This window comes from Balearica regulorum, chromosome 12, assembly GCF_011004875.1.
Source record: "Balearica regulorum gibbericeps isolate bBalReg1 chromosome 12, bBalReg1.pri, whole genome shotgun sequence".
Lineage (NCBI taxonomy): Eukaryota > Metazoa > Chordata > Aves > Gruiformes > Gruidae > Balearica > Balearica regulorum.
The window spans coordinates 2,592,414-2,612,003 of NC_046195.1; the positions used below are offsets into that span (position 1 = coordinate 2,592,414).

Sequence of the window (19,590 nt, forward strand, 5' to 3'; positions counted from 1 at the left end):
AGCGGAAAGATTCCAGTTTCGGGAAGCTGGATGAGTTGTGCTGTGGTTTCTCCCCACGCAAGGGGAACTATGAACCCAAGGGTGTTAGCCGTGACCCGCCATCCCTCCACCAGCAAAGAGCGAAACTGCCCTCAAAGCGAAGGTGCCTAAACGGCACCTCCCAGAAAATTGCTCCAAAAAAAAAAAAGAAAAAAAGAAAAAACCCCAAAATATCATGTCGGCTGCTCCAGCCCATACCTGTGCGGGATGGTGAAGGGCAGGAAGGAGGAATGCCTGAACATCTCCAGGATAAAGGCTTCCGTGTAGGGCAGCGTGCCTCGGTCCGACAGCCTCGGTCTCCTCTCCCGGCCGATGGTTCGGTCTGCGGGAGGTCGAGAGGAGGGAGGAGGTTGAGGTCAGCCCTGGCCAGAGAAGTTTTGGCCCCAGAGAAAACAGGTTCATGGACTCACCTAGTTCTTCCTGGATCTTCTTCTGGATGTCGGGGTACAAGGCGACGTACATGAGGCTCCAGGATAAGGCAGTTGCTACAGTGTCAAAGCCTGGATGGACGTGAAAAAGGCATTTAGTTACCGAAAGAGGATGGGCGAGCGGGTATTTGCAGATCCCGTCACTCTAGATGTTTGCCTTGGAGGGGTTCCCCCATCAGCTGTCACTGAAGAGCCATTTGCTCTGGTCACTGCTCAGGAGGGCACTCGAGAGGTCAGAAGCAGCTCCGAACACCCGAGCGTGGCCAGGATCTCACCCCACCAGCTCCAGCTCGCCCACCCAGCCTCCCAGCAGGAAGGCTTTACCCTCAGAAAGGTTCTCACCTGCCCCAAAGAGGTCATAGACGATGCTGATGATCTTGTCGTTGGAGAGCGGGACACGGGCATCCTCCCCTACACTCTTGTCCTGGCAGTGCTCGATCAGCGAGTCCGTGATGTCCCGGATGTGCTCCTGGGGAAGAGTCAGTGGGTCACAGACATCATAGACACTCAGGGCTGGGGAAACATCTCCTCCCCCGGCCAGTGTCGGCTTCTGGGGGGATTAACTGCAGCTTGGAGAGCTCCAAGGAGCTTTCCTGGGCAGAGGTGGGGAGACAAGGGAGGATCCTCTTCCCCCCCATTGCCTTGCAGGCAGCACCTCTGACAACTGTAGGCATCTCTACCCACATCCTAGAGCATCCGAGCTCTTACCTTATCAAAGCTGGTGTAATGCTCCTGGACAATTTTTTGCACAAAGAAGTTGAACCGCCTGTTGATGTCCTTAAAGAGCTGCATGGTGCGGCTGGGAAGGTACTGGAGCACGGGGATGAAGTCAGCGGGGTTGCCAGAAGCAGCCGCATCCCCAAATTCATTGCTGAGGTTCACTATGTTGAGCAGCTCTTGGTCGTTGTGGTCGTAACGCTTGCCAAAGCAGATGGCGCAGATGACGTTGGCCACAGAGACCACCAGGTACTGGTTAAGGTCAAAGCTCTTCCCCTCCTCCATCAGCCGCAGGAACTTGGTGACCAGGTAGCTGGCCTCCTTGGAGACGTGCTCCTCCAGGAGGCAGGTGGAAGAGGAGGTGGGGCTGGGGGCGATGGAGAAGGTCTTCAGGGCGTTCTGGGCCAGCTTTCTGCGGGCTTTCCACACCTCCCCCGAGTCGGGGCTGAAGGCCAGGCTCTGCCCATTTGAAATGTATTGGAAGCTGTAGAGGTCCGGGCGCCCCATGAAGTCCTCTCCCTGCTTCACCAAGGCTTTCCTGATGGTCTCCAGCCCGCTCAGCACCAGCACGGGCCGGGTGCCGATCCTGACCTCCATCACGTCCCCGTACTTCTGGCTCAGCCTGGTGAGGGCCAGGTGCGTGTCCTTCCTCAGCTCCAGCACGTTGCCGAGGATGGGGTAGCCCCTGGGCCCCGGGGGGCTCTTCAGCCCCTTGGGCACGTGCTGCCGGAGGGACTGGACGAGCAGGAGGACCAGGCAGAAGACGGCAGCCGCGAGGAGGACCTCGGTGGCCGAGACAACGCCTTGGCTTCCCACCAGCGACATTGCAGCCTTCATCGCTGCCGGCATGTAGGAACCTTAGTAATAAACCAAAGGGGCATTATGAAGGAGGGAAGGTCCATGGAGCACCTCTAGCTGGAGATACTCTTAGCAGCAACTGCGGGCAGGAAAGCTGGGTTTAACTTCTGATCCAGAGCCGCATCGTTTTCCGCACTTTAGGAAACTGCTTGCACTTAAAAGTAGTTTTTTGCTAGCCTGGAGGGAAAGGAACAATTCCCACGGCTTTTTCTCTGCATGCCAGAGGTAGATAATGCGTTCCCTTAACTACAGGACCTCTCTTTTATACTGCAAAGTCTTTTCCAGAGCGCTTGACCATGGGAGAGCTGAATCCTCCTGATTGGAGTCATCTGGTTGCTCGTGCTGAGCCACCGCTCGCCAGCAAATTAAATACGGCATTGCCACAAATCTTCCTAAAGATGGGTGGCCACGAGAGGTAGCCGTGGCTGTAGCGTGGGCACCCTGCTCCATCAGAAATGCCTGAGCCAGGGGTAGGAAGAGGCTGGCTATGGAATCCCACCTCTCCTCGGGTTTGGCAAGGAGCCTGCACCCTCCTGTGGGACACCCGGGTCCCATGGGGTGAGGAGTCTTGGGGGGGCTGCTGGGATCCCAGCGGGTGCAGCCTGGCTAGGACCCCCTCCAAGCCCAAGGCTGCGGATCGTGGCCACCCCAGGGCAAAAAGGAGCCTTGACACCCCCCCCCCAAAAAAAAAACCCACCTTCCGACAGCTCCGGGAGGGATGCTACGAGACATTTGGGGAGCCCACCCCACAACGGGCCACCCGTTGGCTTTCCATCCCTCCAGGCTCCCCGGGGGGGAGCTGGAAGTACCCGCCACCCCTCTCCAGCCCCCGGGCAGAGGGCCGTACGTCGCGGCGGGCAGCCCCGACGGTACCCACCTGCGGAGCGGGAGCGGCCGGGGGCCCGATCCTGGCGGCAGGTACCCCGCTCGCCCTTCGCTCCTGCTTTATATGCATCGCCGCTCGCCCTGATTGGCCCGCCAACCTGCCGTCACGTGACCGAAGGCTAATCAAAGCTGACGCGCGTCCAAATTCTCAAATAACTAACCCGGACACCCCACCCCACCCCCCCCACGTCCCGGAGGTGGTGGGACAGGGGCCACGCAGCACCCCCCCCCCTCCTTCCCACGCGTGGGCCGTGGGATCCCCGCTCCTTCGCGTGTCCTCCGCGGCGAGGCGGGGGATGAAGAAGTTGGGGGGGGTCCCGATGGGTCGGAGTGGGGGTGTCGGTACCGTCCGTGGGTTTCAGACTCGGGGGGGGGGAGCATCGCGTGAGAAGCGGGCGGGATGTTTGGGCAACCCGCGCCGCCCCGGTCACTCCAGTCACGCTACCGGCAGGATCTTAAAGGCGCCGGTACCGCGCCCCGGTTCTCCCCCCCCACACACACCCACCCACGACCCCCCCCCCCCCCCCCCCCCCCTTTTCCCCAGCCCTCTCTCCCCATCCAGCCCCCCCCCCCCTCCCCGCCGGTACCCCCAGCCCCGGGCTGTCCCCGGTGTCCGCAACCGCGGGGAGAGCGGGAGCGTGGGAAACTACCGCCGGTGTGCGCCGTGCCGGGCAGGAGGGGGGAATCACACACACACACACACACACCCCCACCCCACGGGGATCCGCGAACACGCGGGGATGAGCGTGGATCAACCCTCCCCACCGCGATTGCCCCCTCCGCGTCCCGCTGGCCGGCGTGGGGGTTTGCCGGTCCCTCCGTCTCTCTCCCCCCCCCGCCCCACGCTGCGTGGCCGTTCTGCTGGCCCACAGCCCGGATCGGGTCCCCGTGGGGAAGAGGGTGGCGGGGGGCAGCTCCGGGGGGGGTGTGGGGTCTGTGGGGTGTGTGGGGGGGGGGTCACGGCGCTGGTTGCCCCGGCCCGGTTAAAGATTGTCCAGGTTCGCGTGAGAAGCGGCCGTGGCCTCTGTCACCTCCTGGCCCTGGGGACAGAGCGGCCCCGGGGGGGGGGGGGGGGGGGAGGCGGGGATGGGGGGGGGCACATGGCGGGGGGATGCCCGGGGGGGACCAGGTAGAGTTTGCAGATCCAGCTCCCCCATCCTCGGGGGGGGGTCGGTGTCCCAGGGGTGGCGTTGGGGACATCGCGTGCGAAGGGGCTCCGGACAGACCAGTCACGCTATGGGTGGGGGGGGGGGGGGAAATGGCTTTTAAAGGACCAGGGCGGTGGCCCCACGTCCAGCAGCCTGGCCCGGGGTCAAGACGGCGCCGGAGCGGCTCAGGCTCAGTCCGTGTGTGGGCCCCCCCCCCCCCCCGCCCCGGCTGGCTGGGGTCACGGGGGGTCCCCGGCACCGGGTACGCCGTCGGCTCGGTCCCCTCTGCCAGGAGATGCTGCCGTCACCTGCGAGGGCACGGCAGCCCCCCCCGCCCCCGCCACGCGTGTCCCCCTCGCCGGGAGCCAGGCGTCCCAGCCCTCTCCCCCCACGGGGGAAGGGTACAGAGGGTGGTTTCCCACGGCGCGAAGAGTGTGTGTGTGTGGGGGGGGGGTCTCAGTCGTGCCACCGCGAACGTCCCCTTTAGGGTCCAGGGGACACGGAACGGTGCGGCCGGCTGCTCCCCAGGGGACCGCACTGTGCAAATGTCACCCCCCCCCACGCCGCCTGTCCCCGTGGCTCAGGAGAAGGGCTGCTCGGGACACACGGACCACGCGGGTCCGTAAAGCCCAGGCGGAGATGGCTCCGCGCACGCTCTCACACGCACCGCGGCACCTCGTGAAACACGCGCGGGCGCCCAACACCCGCGCCTCCCGGCGAACCCACGTCCCTCCTGCCGCGCGTGAGGCCGGTGTACGTGCGTTCGCCCCATCTATACGTACGCCTGTACGGGCGCGTCGCTGCACACACGGACTACACGCGTGGGTCGCGCATCCGTGCTCTCCTGCCGCGCACGCGTGCACGTTTTAACACACGCCTGGTCCAATGCACACAAACATTTGATATGTTTCTTATACATGCGTAAATAGCTCGCCTGCCTCCAAATGCACAGCACATTTATGCTCTCGCATGTACATATTTGCACGTGTTCATGGACACGCGTGTTCTGCCCTACGTGTGCGCGCCTGCAGGCGCCCTCGTCCTCTCGCTTGCATCTATCCTTGCACACGCACGCGGCCGGGATCCTCCCCGGAGCCGTGACCCACGGAGGGAAGCAAGGTGCATCCGTGTGCTCTCGCACGCGTGTGTGAGCCCTGCCAAGGGCAGTGGACCATCAGTGGCCCTCCGGCTACCGCCCCGGCCAGCTCTGGGGAGCCGAGGGCTCAGCGAGGGGCGGTGGCCGGGGTGGGAGCTGGGTGAGGATGTGTTTGGGGCGTGAGGCTGCCTGGCACGCAAGGCAGCGGCTCTTAACGCTGTTCTCATCAGGAGGCACCCTGCCCTCGCAGGGCTTGGCACCCGGCACCGAGCAGCCTTGGGGGAGGCAGGAAAGGGGATTTGGGGAGGTGGAAGCGGGGTAGGTGGGTCCTGTGCACCCCCCTGTGGCCCCAGGACCCTCCCCGGCTTCTCCGGCGCTTTGGGAGAGGCTGGTGCGGGTTCCCCATCAGTGCAAGGCTACCCAGGGGCGAAAAGCTGCCCGGGGGGGGTCAATCTGTTCCCCCCGCACACACCTTCGTGCAGTGACTCCGGGTAGATCCACGGGGATGGGAGACGCTGGCCGGATCCAGCCTGCGAGACAAGTCCCGCATCGCCCCTACTCCTGTGAAACCCCAGCCTGCTTCCCGGAAAGCGTTCCCGAGAGTTTTCCTCGCTGGGAGGCATCGCCGGGCGAAGCTGGGGCTGGTAGGTCTGCGAGGTGCCTGGCAATTCGCAGACCGAATATTAGCAGCCGGGGTTTTGTAACTGTTCTTGCCAAGCGTTAATGAACGGCGTCATTGCTATTAATGAGTCCGATTAGACCAGATGTTGAAAGCCTTTATTAAATATTAGCTCAGCTTTTACCTGGGCCAAATTCCCACCGTACTTTTCAAAGATTGAATGGAAACTTAAGAGCCCAGCCCCAAAGCTCTGGCTCATTCCTGCTCCTCCAGCTCATCCCGGCTGCACTTCCCAAAGCCCTGAATTTTGCCCCAGCTCGAGCAGCACCTTTTCTCACTCCCACATCTCCTGCCGGGTGGCACGCTGCGACGTCGGAGGGATGAACTGCCCCAACCTTGCCCCGCTCTGCCCCTTTCACCTCTCCTATCTCTCCGGCTCACCTCCTCCCCTCCGCCCCGCCACTCCTCTCCCTGGCTGCCTGTTTGCCGCGGAGGAGCCGGGGGAAGCGAGCCAGCCGCCTTCTCACGCAAACCTGGGCAATCGTTAACCTGAGCCTGGCTCGGCCGCTGGGCCAGGAGGTCGTGCCACCGCCGGTCCCCGGGGCACGGTGACCTGCCCGGTGATTCCCCGGGGATGGAGAAGCTTTGTGGCTGCGGATTCCTCGCCGCAAACGCATCGTCTCGCCGGAGCCTGCAGCTCCCAGCACGTCCGTGGAGGTGACAGCCCTCTCCGTGTGCTGGGAACAGGCTTGGTCAGCCCAGGAAAGGTCTTTGGGGGGAATGCTGGCACCCACATCCCACCCACGGGGCAGCGATGCCTCCGTGGTGTCCTCCATCCTCCTCGGGCAGGGCTTAGGGACCCTCTTCTGCCTCCCCGTCCCAGGCTGTAGGGCAGGCACGTGCCCCGGGCAGGAGAAGAAGTCACTTTTTGTGCCCCAGAGCCTCTTGGAGCTGTGGAAATATCTTCCCTCCTTTCTTGGGCTGTTTCCAGCCCTGCTCAGCCCCCTTTGTTAATGGGTAGCTATTCCCCAAGGCTTTCGTGCCATGACCCCCCAGAGATAAGCACTCGGTGGTGCGACAACGGGAGTGCATATAAAGACGTGGCCATCCAGGAGGCAGGAGAGGAAGGTCCAGGAGGCAGGAGAGAAAGGTCCAGGAGGCAGGAGAGAAAGGTCCAGGAGGCAGGAGAGGAAGGTCCAGGAGGCAGGAGAGGATCCCCTCTGCTCCCCAGGGCAGGCAGCTCCCAGACACCCTGCGCCTATCTTTGCTGGGATCCACGGGCAGTAAAACCAGCCTCGTCTATCGCAAGGACCCGCAGGTAGGAGACAACGCACGCGTGTGGTTTTGAACATGGATCTAGGACCGGGAAAGGCCATATTCGAGTCTGAAGGAGAAATTCATGCACCAGGCTCTCCCCTCCCTCCCCTGCCCATGCAGCGAGCCCCATGGCTTTCCTGCTCCCTGTACCCCCACGCATCCACGGCCACCCAGCAGATCCAGCCTCCTGGCTATAAATCCTCACAAATGCGGTGGAGGTGGGACCAGCTTCGCTGAGGAGTTGCTGTTCCTCTCCTCCTGCCTCCCTGCGCTTTTTTTGAGCTGCAATTTTCTGTGCCTTGTTGCAAACGGACCGTCTCCCCTGAGCAGGAGCCGTGGCTGAGCCAGCGGGTGCTGGGGTCTTCTGCAGGGGAAGGGGTGCCCTCAGAGGCTTCAGGGGGGCCGAGGTCCCACTTAAGCGATGGGCGTGTTTGGAGTCTTTATAGGTCTCCAACTTTTGTCCCTTGAAAACCCCAAAGCGCTGCACAGGCAGCTCCATCACCCTGAAATGTCTAAGGGCACTTGGTGCCCTTTCTCAGCATCAGGAACATCTGCAGGACTCAACCTCTCGCTAATCCTGGCTCCTCACCACGCTTCTGATTAACTCCGTTAGGGTTCCCACATGCCGGCAGCGATGAAGGCTGCAATGTCGCTGGTGGGAAGCCAAGGCGTTGTCTCGGCCACCGAGGTCCTCCTCGCGGCTGCCGTCTTCTGCCTGGTCCTCCTGCTCGTCCAGTCCCTCCGGCAGCACGTGCCCAAGGGGCTGAAGAGCCCCCCGGGACCCAGGGGCTACCCCATCCTCGGCAACATGCTGGAGCTGAGGAAGGACATGCACCTGGCCCTCACCAGGCTGAGCCAGAAGTACGGGGACGTGATGGAGGTCAGGATCGGCACCCGGCCCGTGCTGGTGCTGAGCGGGCTGGAGACCATCAGGAAAGCCTTGGTGAAGCAGGGAGAGGACTTCATGGGGCGCCCGGACCTCTACAGCTTCCGCCATGTTGCGGATGGGCAGAGCCTGGCCTTCAGCCCCGACTCGGGGGAGGTGTGGAAAGCCCGCAGAAAGCTGGCCCAGAACGCCCTGAAGACCTTCTCCATCGCCCCCAGCCCCACCTCCTCTTCCACCTGCCTCCTGGAGGAGCACGTCTCCAAGGAGGCCAGCTACCTGGTCACCAAGTTCCTGCGGCTGATGGAGGAGGGGAAGAGCTTTGACCCTTACCGGTACCTGGTGGTCTCTGTGGCCAACGTCATCTGCGCCATCTGCTTTGGCAAGCGTTACGACCACAACGACCAAGAGCTGCTCAACATAGTGAACGTACCTGAAGAGTTCAACAACGTGGCTGCTTCTGGCAACCCCGCTGACTTCATCCCCGTGCTCCAGTACCTTCCCAGCCGCAGCATGAGTTTATTTAAAGATTTCAACAAGCGATTCCTCCATTTCCTGCAGAAGATTGTCCAAGAGCACTATGAGACCTATGACAAGGTAAGATCTTGCAGGACCCTCACCTGCACCAGAGGTGTGTTCCTGCTCTCTGCCCCTCTCTGTTAGCGAGTTGTTTTTCTTCTTGCAGCCAAATGTCAATGGACATCTATGTTCTTGCAGGTATTGCTGCATTTAGCGTGTCCAGCTGTAGTCTCGCTCACCTGTAGCCTCTCCATGCGTAGCCCAGTATCGCAGTCCTCCTCCTCCACGGCCCTGTGTGAAAGGGGCGGTTTGTTGGTTGAACATCTGTGCCTCAGGTTCCCCTGAGATCTATCTATCTCCTCCGTTTCATAGGTTGCAAAAGCAGTAGGGACCATGGGGGCTGAAGGATTATGTTCTCCAGAGCTCGTATGACCCTAGGCTCCCCCAGCATCGGGTTGTTGGTCAGTAGCACCCATTCCTCTGATGGTTGACTTGATGCTGTGACTTGTCATCTCTTCCTCTCAGAACAACATCCGAGACATCACCGACTCCCTCATTGAGCAGTGCCTGGAGAAAAAAGCGGAAGCAAGTACTGCCACACAGATCCCTAAGGAGAAAATCGTCAACCTTGTGAATGACCTCTTTGGAGCAGGTATCTTTTCCCACTGGTTCCTCAGCTACTGCGGATTTTCTCGGGCTCCTTGTGTTACTGCTCTGTCTGACCCATCTTTGTCCAGCACCAGACAAACAGTTTGGGTCTAAGCACTCGCTCTCCTGCTCACTGGTCTTTCTGGACCTCCCAGGGACACCTGTAGGGACCAGCGTGGGACAGTAGCTCTGGAAAAAGGCTTCAGGGAAAAGCCAAGGGCACGGCTTGAAGCTCGGTCAAGCTTCATAAGCCTAGGTGGCTTTTCCTGGTTGAGGGAGATGTCTATTGACTGATTCATCTTTGACTTATTCTGTGGAAACTCCCCCGATTCCAGAGAAGTTATACAAACCTGACATAACCCAAGGGTGAATCAGGATGAATGAGAACAGAATTTTTTAGCAAAGTTATCTCCGATGGGATGGAAACCCAAGTCTTACTGTGAGCCCAGGATGTCCTCTGCCTTCTTAGCCACCCAAGACCGCTCCATGTGATGGCTGGTCAGCAAGCCAACGCACGTGCCCAGAGTGTTGTACAGACCTCATCTACATGCTTTCCTCTTTGACCAGGCTTTGACACCGTGACAACTGGCCTGTCCTGGAGCCTCATGTATCTTGTGACGTACCCTGACATGCAGAAGAAGATCCAGGAAGAACTAGGTGAGTCCATGAACCTGTTTTCTCTGGGGCCAAAACTTCTCTGGCCAGGGCTGACCTCAACCTCCTCCCTCCTCTCGACCTCCCGCAGACCGAACCATCGGCCGGGAGAGGAGACCGAGGCTGTCGGACCGAGGCACGCTGCCCTACACGGAAGCCTTTATCCTGGAGATGTTCAGGCATTCCTCCTTCCTGCCCTTCACCATCCCGCACAGGCAAGTGCTGAGGTTGCAAAGGAGGTGGAAGGACAAGGTGGACTTGAGACATCTTGTTACAGCCACGCCGGCAGCCGTGTGGTGAGAGGCAGGGAGATTGTTATCAACTTGTAGAACGATGGCTTCATCATGAACACGGGAGAGCTCACAGCTCTTGTGCAGGGCAGTGTGGGAGCTCCTGAAGAGCAAGCCTTGCCTTCTGCTGACTTTGCTGAAAATACTCCACCCAGCTCAGGCAGGGGTTGCCCAATCCAGCTAATGGACAATGCAACTGCCCCTCATGAAGCCATCTCTTTGGGCCGCATCCTTACTTCAGCAGCATCAGGAGCAAACTGATAGTCCCCTGAGGATGCAGAAGAGCCTTTTTGCTTCCTAAACTCTCACAGTCATTTCTCTCTCCAGCACAACGAGGGACACGGTGCTGAACGGCTACTACATCCCGAAGGACCGCTGCGTGTTTGTCAATCAGTGGCAAGTGAATCATGATGAGTAAGTACCTTCAGAGGCAGAAAGCCTCCTGCAGCGACATGTAGGCCCCTTCCTGCACAGTCATCTTCCCGGGCAGACGTAGGGTCAACCTGCTTCAAGAGAAAAGGGAGCAGGTGAGGTATCTACTAAACTCGTGGTTATTCTTACTGACAGCTCCCCTTGATCCCTCTGAGCTACCACCTTCCAGTGTCCTCCTACGCCCTTGGCCAGGAGACACCGTCTCTGCATCCAATGTTTTCCCTTCCAGGAAACTTTGGAAGGATCCACTGACCTTCAACCCAGAGCGTTTCCTCAACGCTGAAGGAACCGGAGTGGACAAAGTGGAAGGGGAGAAGGTGCTGGTTTTTGGCCTGGGGAAAAGGAAATGCATTGGGGAACCCATTGCCAGGTGGCAGGTCTTCCTTTTCCTGTCCACCTTGCTCCAGCAGCTGGAGTTCAGTGTCTGCGATGGCAAGAAGGTGGACATGACACCGCTCTATGCACTGTCCATGAAGCACAAAAGATGTGAGCATTTCCAGGTCAAGCAGCGCTTCCCCATGAAGAGCATCAACTGAGCAGTGGGCTTATCCATTGCCCAGACATCGCCGAGGGGCAAAGACCTGGGTGTCCTTGTAGCAAAGCTGGGTCTGGGACAGCTTTATGGGATGATATAATAAACTGAAGGCATTGAAACTCTTGTCTGATCTTGTTCACTTTGTAGCATTTCTTGCCTTTTTCATTTTCCAGCATTTCTAGTGTTAGATATTCCATCAAATGTTGGATATTCCATCACATCTATTCTTCGCAGCACAAAGCACATTTATAGGGTGTGTGAACTGTCTTCTGCTAGAGGGAAAGGGAACATACCCAAAACCAGACCGTCTGCATACCATGGGGCTGTACTCTTTTAGAATACTCTTGGATAGCTGAAGGACAGCCAACCCATGCCATATTCCCACCGCCTCCATCGTTGTTTAAGATCTTGGCTGAAGTGATGCCCAAAGCTTTGGTGGAGATGAGGATGATGTTACTGAGGTCCAGCCAGTATCACTATTTCTGGACTAATCAGAGGACAAATTTTCACTGATTGAAATTTACCTTCACTTGTAGATGTGTCTGCAGGGGAAAAAAAACAACCCTTGGAAATCTTGGAAAAACACTAATACTTCTCCAAGTCCTCTAAGGACAGCCTGTTCCCCTGTTTCTACACTATGTTTTTAATTGTCTGTCTGACTTGTCATGTTGCTTGAAGATCCCATTCAGGAGAGGTTTATCTTTGTCCATAAAGGAGCTCAAAGCACTTTAGTGCCTCTTTGAGAATCCATCACCGGGGGGGTTCTCCTGCTGCTCAGAGTACTTTCTTCAGAAAAATGAGAGGGATTCTTCAAATGAACAGGGCTGGAGCAAAGCACCTCTGGAGGGACCAGTGTGTTGGAGAACTTCAGCCACCTTAAGCCTCGTTCTCCATGGTCACTGCTGGCCCTGAAGGAGACAAGGAAGGATACCTTTACCCCTTGCTGTTGGGAAAGCCACGCTGCTGGTATTCTGGGCTGGAGCAAGGGTGTTTTCGCAACGGGGCAGAGAAGGAGAACAGGACTTTCTCCAACTCAAACCCAAGGGTTTACATTGGCTGCCAGTCAACCCGTGCCAGCAGAGCCAGATGCCTCCTTTTCTTCAACTTGCACACAAAGACATCTTAGCCAACCCAGTACCTGGCAAGCAACGATACAGGAACAAGTATAACCATCCGGTGCAACACGCACCGCTCTTGAATCTCTTCCCATGGGTGGTATCTGCTCAGCCGTAGCTTAGACCCTGACCAATGAGAGCTCCTTTCAGGTCCGAACACCAATCACTCATCACGCGTTGCACAAAAACTTCCAAGAAGAGACATAGACGAAAGAGTTTGCTGGGGAAGAAAACGGGGAAGCTGATTGCCCAAGACTTCAGGGAGATTCCGGCAAGAGCAGGGAGGTGTTCAGACCCGCTAAACAGGCCTGAATGAAAAGGAGTAACTCTTTGCGTCTATATGTCCAGGTCCTGCCTGGTCAACAATTTCTGATGAAACATTGAGACGATACAGCCTCAGATGCACCCGAATTCATTGAACCAGCCCGAGCAGCCTCGCTCCATGTCACGCTGGCTTTGTCTTCACCACCTAATGTCATAATCCCAATATTGCAGGAAGAGCAAGGGTGAGGACTGGGAGATCCAAACTGCGGTTTAAGCTGCAGGCTATCGGATGCCTTGGAGGAAAAGTGGAAGGATGTTTTAGGCCAGCCCATGACGTCCGTCAGCCAAATAACATCTCCCCTACCTATGACAAGGGCCATAGGTCAAGGCAATAGAGTCATGAACCACCTTTCCACAAGGGACATCCCAAAGCCGGCATTCATCTACTGCAGAGGAAGGTGGGATCAGCCGGGACACGGACCTGGGTCTCTCGGTTCCTAACTTGGTGATTCAGAAGAGCAGCGGGACCGCCGGGACCTCAGCAGCAGCGTGTCACGCCATCCCCGTGGGGTGGAGAAGCTCTCATGGACTTGGCCCGGTGACTCCAGCTGCAGTGGGAACACGCGATGCCGATGCTGGTGTAGGACAGGAGGCCCCGTTTGCTGGAGCCATTGCGTGACTCTCTTTGCCTGAAGTCTGGCTGTGTCTGCTGATAAGGCCCGCAATAAGCCAGAGCAGATATAAAGAAAGAACAGTGGGGAAAAAAAATTTTTTTCCCATTGGAGATGAGTGTTTTATAGCCCCGGGGCAGATAAGCAGATTAATATTAACGTTACTGAGGTGAAACAGCCCCTTGCTGGTGGAAGGTCTGCCCAAGATGCATTTACCAAGGGCCGATTGCCTCCCCGGGGGACACAGCTGCCGGTCTTCCTCGGGCAGAGCCTGGGCATTGGAGACCAAAGACCTGGGAGAAAAAGTCACCCCAGCCTCAGGATGGAGAAGGGCAGGGGAAGAGGCTCGATGGGAGAGAAATGGGCAGGCGGGTATCCTTCCCCACACAGCCCTTCTCTTCACGGTGTCGGAGGCGAAACGCCCCGCTTCATAAAGCCCTGTCTTCATTTGGCATCTCTCCCTCTCCTTGATGCCAACAGAGACATCCCATGCAGCTGCAGGAGACCTTTCTGGGCAGCTTGCACAGGCGGGAAGACCCCGCTGAGACCCTGGTCTGATGTCCCTGCACGCACACATCTCCTTGGACATCCTGGCCCGTTCAGCCGCCTAGTGACCCCAGGTGAGGTCCCGCTTTTCTTGCCGGGGATGCTGCAATCAAACTGTCCCCTCAATCCCAGCCACCCTGATCCCAAGCCCAGGCACCCTGCCTGCTCCCGGACAACACGGTTGGGACATCAAAGCCGAGCAGGCTCCTTCACCAGATGTTTTCTCTGCCCGGTGTCTTGGCAGCCCCCAGCATGCAAGGAGGAGAACAGCGATCATGGTCTGAGCATCAGTCAAGGTACCCCAGCTCTGCACCGCTCTTTGCTCTGGAGCAGAGCTGCACCCCCAGACTCCCCCCACCCAGGGACGGGGGCACCCTGCTCCCTTTGGGGGTGCAGGATCTCAGCAGCTCTTCACTGCCTCCTCTTCCCCGTTGCCTCCCGATGAACAAATCCATCCATCATTGCCATGAAAGCCCCAATTGCTCACAGTAGGTAAGGGACTCGCCTGCCCTATCCTTGTCTTTCCCCTAACGATCTTCCTCAATTAAACCCTCCCATTACTCCCCAGGTAGCTTGCAAGTGCCCTGATTTTGTTACTGGGACGGTGATAAGCCAGGGGAGCTTTTATCACCCTACGGCCAATTGCTTTTATTGTCGGTTTTAAAATGAGTCACCAGACCAGCCATGGCAGCTGGGCTCCGGCTCCGCTTCCAAAGCGGGGGACGCTCCCAGCTCCCTCATTCCGGCAGGGAAAGGTCCAGGCAGCCGCACACCTTCTCCTTCCAGCCGAGACACCTGCCTGGTGCTGGCGTTCAGGGCGGTGGCATCTCCTCGCCATGAAAGCCCCTAAGCCAGCTAGAGAAACCACTTGTGGCTCTTCCTGCCAGGTGGAAGGAAGAGGGGAGTTGCTCCAACGCTTAACGACCCTCCTCATTAAAAGCGCATCCTGTATTTCTAACTTCTTTCCTTTGGTTGTTTGTTTATTCTCCCGTGAGATCTGTTATCGGGAATCATCTCCCCTTGGGGATTAACCCTTGGGTGTCTCCTTTTGGCTGCCTGACCCCAACGCTGGTGACAGTCCCTTGGCATCAAAAATATCACCCCTTGATGCCCTAGAGCTTAAAATAAAGCTCTGAATGGCACCTTAAACTCTATTTCTGAGCCACGCGTGCTTTCTTTCTGCCAGGGGTTTTGAGGACACTGAGCTGGTGGCATGCAATCCTCTGAGCGGAGGTGATGGCTGGTTTCTGCCTTTTGGGGGAGAAAATCTCGGCTCAGCCTCCAAGACTGAGCACGCTGGAGCTGGTGGGACCTTCCCCAGGTGAAGTTTCCTTCTGCGGTGGGTTGGAGAAGATGCTGGTCCTCTGCTTGACCCAGGCTGGACCTGTGGATGGAGGAGAGCTTGAGCCAACACATTAAACCTGGTACGTGGCTCTGTCCCTGTGTCCTGTGGGCTCCCAAATCAGCGTGAACGCTGCTTCCTCCTCCGACCCCTCACCTCCCTCTTCCCTCTGGAAAGCAGACAGCGTTTGGGCTGATCGATTGCCCTGCGTCGTTACAGCTACAAGGTACCTATTAATCGGAGAACATGAAAGCGGGTAAGGATGGAGTTTGTCCCCGGGTTAAGAAGGAAACAATAGAGATGCAGAGATAACCGCTCCCTGCACGCAAAGCTGGAGGAAAAAAATTGCAGGCTCCTGGGAATTGCCGCAAATCCGGCTGTGCCCCCACCCCGGCATGGGCATGGGCACGATTTTCCATGGGGGTGAAGGAAAAGAGGGGGGCAGGGGACTCCAGGGCTCGTGAGCAGCCCCGGAGACACATCCCTGCGGAGCTGGGGACCACCAGGTCCTGCAAGCACTGGCAGCGTGAGCCAAAAGCCTCCGGGATTTCGGATGCTCCTCAAACCCAACCTCGGCAGCAGGATGCGGGCCGGACAGCCGGGATGCGCCCAGGGCTGGCGGTCACCTGTATGTCCCCAAAGCTGGCGCTGGGTCTGCCGGTGGCGGGGTAGCACCTACCGCAGAGCACGGGTAGATTTGGGGAGGGGGTGTGGGGGGGTCTCATCTCCCCCCCGATCCCACGCCGGAGGTGAAAAGCCACCCGCTGAGAAGCAGCGTCCCCAACCCGCTCCCCTTCTGCTTTAACCCAAACCACCCTGGAAACGAGGAGAGCCTTTGGAAGGGCGCTGCCCTCTTGGGTGCAGCACCCAAAGGGCTTTCGGGGGGCGGGGGGGAGGAGAAGCCCCCTGAGAGCCAGGGCTGGCTGCCAGGGCTGGGGGGGGGGTGTGTATGGGTGTGTGTTGGGGTGCAGGATCCTAATTCACCGAAGTATTTTCGTCCCCTCTCGCTGGGGTTTGGGACATGAACGCCCTCCCGTGGCATCCGTCGCAGCAGCTCCACCAGCGCCTTTCGCTGCTGAGCACGGAGGAGCGAGGGGTTTTACCCCCGCTCGGGGGGGGGGTTTTGGGGGGAGACACATTTGGGGAGGGGAATCTATAGGGGACCACCCCCCCCCCCCCCCCCCCCCCGCAGAGCATCCCACGTCCCCCTGCAGCTCTGGGAGCTGCAGAACCAGCCAAACCCGGTTCCCTTCGGGGGGGTTTTATCAGCTCGGAGGTGAATTCTCCAGGATCGAATGAGCCGGGAGCTTTCATGCCGGCTTTCCTCCCATGTTCCCACCACCTGTGGATTCTCCGCTGTCTAGTACATCCAAGGCAGCAACCTCCCCTTTTCCCTGCCCACCACTTCTCGGCCTGAATCCCTCGGAGGCACCAAACCCGCTGCCCAGCAGGGACTAAACCAGCCAGGGGGTGCAGAGAAGCGGCAGCTCGACAGGGCGGGCGATCGCCCGTGCTTTGCTCCCTCGAGCAAAGGAATATTACCCGGTCAGAATTTTATTCTGTTGCTTTTTTTTTTTTTTCCTTTCTATTATTTTCCCTTTTCCTGCTGATTCCCACCAGCTGAAGGGCCCCCTCTCCTGGTGCAAGAAAAGGAGATGGCTGCTCACGTTTGGTGTAGCCGAATCCTTCCTTCCCTGCCCTCCGGCCAGGGCATCGCTCACCCACAAGCCAAGACCCTTCCCAGGAGAAATCCCAACCGGGACACTGCAGTGAGCTGCCCCTGGAGGAATCTCCTCCGGGTCTCCTGCACGGCCCAGCCGCAGCCACCATCGTCTGTGTGACCCCGGGGATGCTGGTGGGACAAGCTGCTCTTCAGGGACGGACCTTCAGAGGGGAAAAAAAAAAAAAACCCCAACGGCAGCTTTGAGCATTCGTGGCCGTGCGGTCGTCGGGGTATTTCCCTCTTCCTAAGTCTGATGGACCGGGAAAACCTGGGACAGGGCACGATTCCACGCCGGGCTGGGTTCACGCTTGGTCTTTTCATCCGAGAGCTGAGAGCCACCAGCCCCGTGCTGCTCCCCAGCCCCGGAGAGGGGGGGCTCCCGCAAGGCAGGGTCTTTCTGGACTCCCAGTTACTGCCGCACGAAAAAATCCCTTCCAAATTCCCACCTCCTGATGGAAACACCTGGAGGGAAGAACCTGACTCTCACCCTCCTTCTCCTCAGTCTCTGTTCCCCGTGGCCGTGTCACCCGTGGGTGCAGCCCACCCGGGTGATGGGGACAGCCGGCGGGGCTGCTGGCAGGTGAGATCTGGCAGGGAGAGGGGCAGGCAGGAGCAGGCAGCGCTCTGGTCCCGAGCCGCAGGCAGCCCGGTGGGCTGCGTCTTTACTCCGAGAAGAGGATAACGATGCCGGGTTCGGGCGTGCAGCCGGCGTCGGCGTGCGCATGCACGCACCGCTCATGCACGCTTGCACGCCCGTCTGCGCTCGTGAGCGCGCGCGGGTGCGTTGAGGCGCGTGCGAGCCCCGGGGTGGGTGCACTGATGCACGCGTGGGTGGGTTTGGGCTTGCGGGTGCGTTTCGGGTGCAAACAGATGCACGAGCTGGTTTCGTTTCCTCCCAGGACGGCTCTGCTCGGGCGCCGCGCGGGGACGAGCCCGACGCCGAACGGACCTGCCAGGCCGCGGGGGAAGTTCGGGGCCGCGAAGGCCCCGGGGTGCCCCGCTCCAGCAACGGGTCCCAGGCTCTTTGCCACGCGCTGTAAGAGCAAGGATGTGCTCCCTAAAAATAAGCTCCATCACCTCGTCCCGGTCCCCTCATCCCAGGGAGAGCATCGTTCCCTCCGGGACTCGGGCACGTTTTCCGAGCCGTCGAGGTCCCTTATCTCGTAGGACGGGGGTGGAGGTGGGTGGGAAGGGTTCCTGCTGCCCCCCCCCCCCCCCCGCCAACATCCTTGGGGGTATCACGCTCAATGCAGGGAAGTCGGCCGCAATCTCTTCCCACGCAACGGCATTCTTCAGAGCCTCCCTGGGCCAGCCGAGCTGCTGGCGTCGTTCCCCCCTCCCCGGCCCCGACTGGTTTCTGGTCACCGATACCTGGTCGGGGGGATGCCGAAGCACGGGGAGAAGCGAGGGGTAGCCGAAAAGCAGAGGGAGACCCGGTGCCCGGGCTTCCTGCTTCGCCGTACATGGCCGCGGCAGCGCCGGGGCAGGAAGTGACAACCACCTCGGTGTCGGCGAGGCACCATCGTGCTTCGGCGCGACGGCGGCCCTGCGGCAAGTGCGGCCTCTCGGTGGAAAGAAGGGGGGCGGGGGCGTCTCCGGTCCCTGCCGGACCCGCCGCCGGGTCAGCGCCGCACCCGTGAGCCTGCACCCTTCCCGGCGGGACGGATACCCATCCCACGGGATCGGCATGGCGGCGGGTACAGCAACGTGCCAGGACGCCCGAACGCCGTTTCCTCTCTCCCATCCCTCCTTCCCTCCCGTTGGCTTGCCGGAACACACCCTGACACCCAAAAACGCGTGCGCGGGCAGGCCAAGGCGCGGGCAGCTGCCTGCAGCGGGGGGGGGGGGGCTGCCATCCCTCCCACGCCTCCAACCGACGCTGAGATGCTGCAGCCAGGGAGGGAGGGGGCCGGCGGGCAACCCGGGGCTCCCCCCCCCTCCCCGCCTCTCCGTCCACCTCGCTGCACCCGGGACCCCCACCCGGGGGTGAGGGCGATGACGAGCGTCGCCATAGCGTCATCGTCATCATCACTTTTATTATCGATGGGATGGAGTGGTGGAACGGGCCGGGCTGGAAGGGACCTCGAAGATCATCTAGATGTTATATACTACATTCTATTATATTGTATTCTATTATTACTGTTGCTTATTATCTTATTGTTTTATTACAATGTTATTATTTTATTATTCTGTTACTGGTTTAGTATTATTTTAGTATTATTTTAGTATTATTCAGCTATTTTGTTGCACATTATTGGCTTATTATTATTCATTTTTTTATTATTATTGATTTATTAGTGGTTTCATATTATTTTAGCATGATTTAGTGTTATTTTAGTATTACTTTAGTATGATTCAGTGTGATTTAGTACGGTTGGAGTATGATTTAGTATGGTTGGAGTATGATTTAGTACGATTTTAGTGTAATTTTAGTATGATTTACCACGATTTTAGTATGATTTAGTACGATTTTAGTATGATTTAGCACGATTTTAGTATGATTTAGCACGATTTTAGTATGATTTTGGTATGATTGCATACGATTTAGCACGATTTTAGTATGATCCGGTATGATTCAAGTACGATTTTAGTACGATTGTAGTAGTATTTAGCGCCCACGCGAGCAGCCAGCGAGCACCCACCGCTGCCCACGCCGGGGGACCCGGCTGCAGGGGGGGGGTGTTGGGGGGGGGGGGGGCAGCGCGGTTCGGGTCCCGGTGGCGGGGTGCCGGTGCGCCCCGGCAGGTGGCGGCCCCGCGCCGTTCCTTCCGAGCCGTTCCGAGCCGTTCCGAGCCGTTCCGAGCCGAGCCCCGCCGGGCCGAGCCGTGCCGAGCCGAGCCGTGCCGGCGCAGGCGCGTTCC

The 19,590-nt window shown here is 58.9% G+C and overlaps 2 protein-coding genes across 3 annotated transcripts in view; one reads left to right on the forward strand and one right to left on the reverse strand.

The window, feature by feature from the left end:
- Positions 1 to 19,590, reverse strand: part of LOC104640441 (cytochrome P450 1A4-like) — an 87,803-nt gene that overhangs the window by 2,155 nt on the left and 66,058 nt on the right. The window contains exons 1-5 of one of the 2 annotated variants that reach the window (XM_075764989.1): positions 2,920 to 2,961; positions 1,176 to 2,041; positions 810 to 936; positions 450 to 539; positions 238 to 361 (exon numbers count right to left, since the gene is read on the reverse strand). In XM_075764989.1, the coding sequence (XP_075621104.1) occupies positions 238 to 361; positions 450 to 539; positions 810 to 936; positions 1,176 to 2,033 (1,199 nt within the window). In that variant the 5' untranslated portion in view covers positions 2,034 to 2,041; positions 2,920 to 2,961. Of the gene's footprint in view, positions 1 to 237; positions 362 to 449; positions 540 to 809; positions 937 to 1,175; positions 2,042 to 2,919; positions 2,962 to 19,590 lie in introns of those variants that run through there. The other variant, XM_075764990.1, reaches the window with a different exon arrangement.
- Positions 6,981 to 11,187, forward strand: LOC104640806 (cytochrome P450 1A5-like). The gene is made up of 7 exons (XM_010309290.2): positions 6,981 to 7,108; positions 7,721 to 8,587; positions 9,035 to 9,161; positions 9,725 to 9,814; positions 9,903 to 10,026; positions 10,429 to 10,515; positions 10,763 to 11,187. The coding sequence occupies exons 2-7, from the start codon at positions 7,730 to 7,732 to the stop codon at positions 11,067 to 11,069; spliced, it is 1,593 nt and encodes a 530-aa protein (XP_010307592.2). The 5' UTR covers positions 6,981 to 7,108; positions 7,721 to 7,729; the 3' UTR covers positions 11,070 to 11,187.

What these genes read in the sequence shown, in the direction of transcription:
- LOC104640806 (XM_010309290.2), top strand. Translation starts at nt 7,730, where the DNA reads ATGCCGGCAGCGATGAAGGCTGCAATGTCGCTGGTGGGAAGCCAAGGC. An exon ending in ACTATGAGACCTATGACAAG is followed by an intron (nt 8,588 to 9,034) that starts GTAAGATCTTGC and finishes TCTTCCTCTCAG; the next exon opens with AACAACATCCGAGACATCAC. An exon ending in TGGCAAGTGAATCATGATGA is followed by an intron (nt 10,516 to 10,762) that starts GTAAGTACCTTC and finishes TTTCCCTTCCAG; the next exon opens with GAAACTTTGGAAGGATCCAC.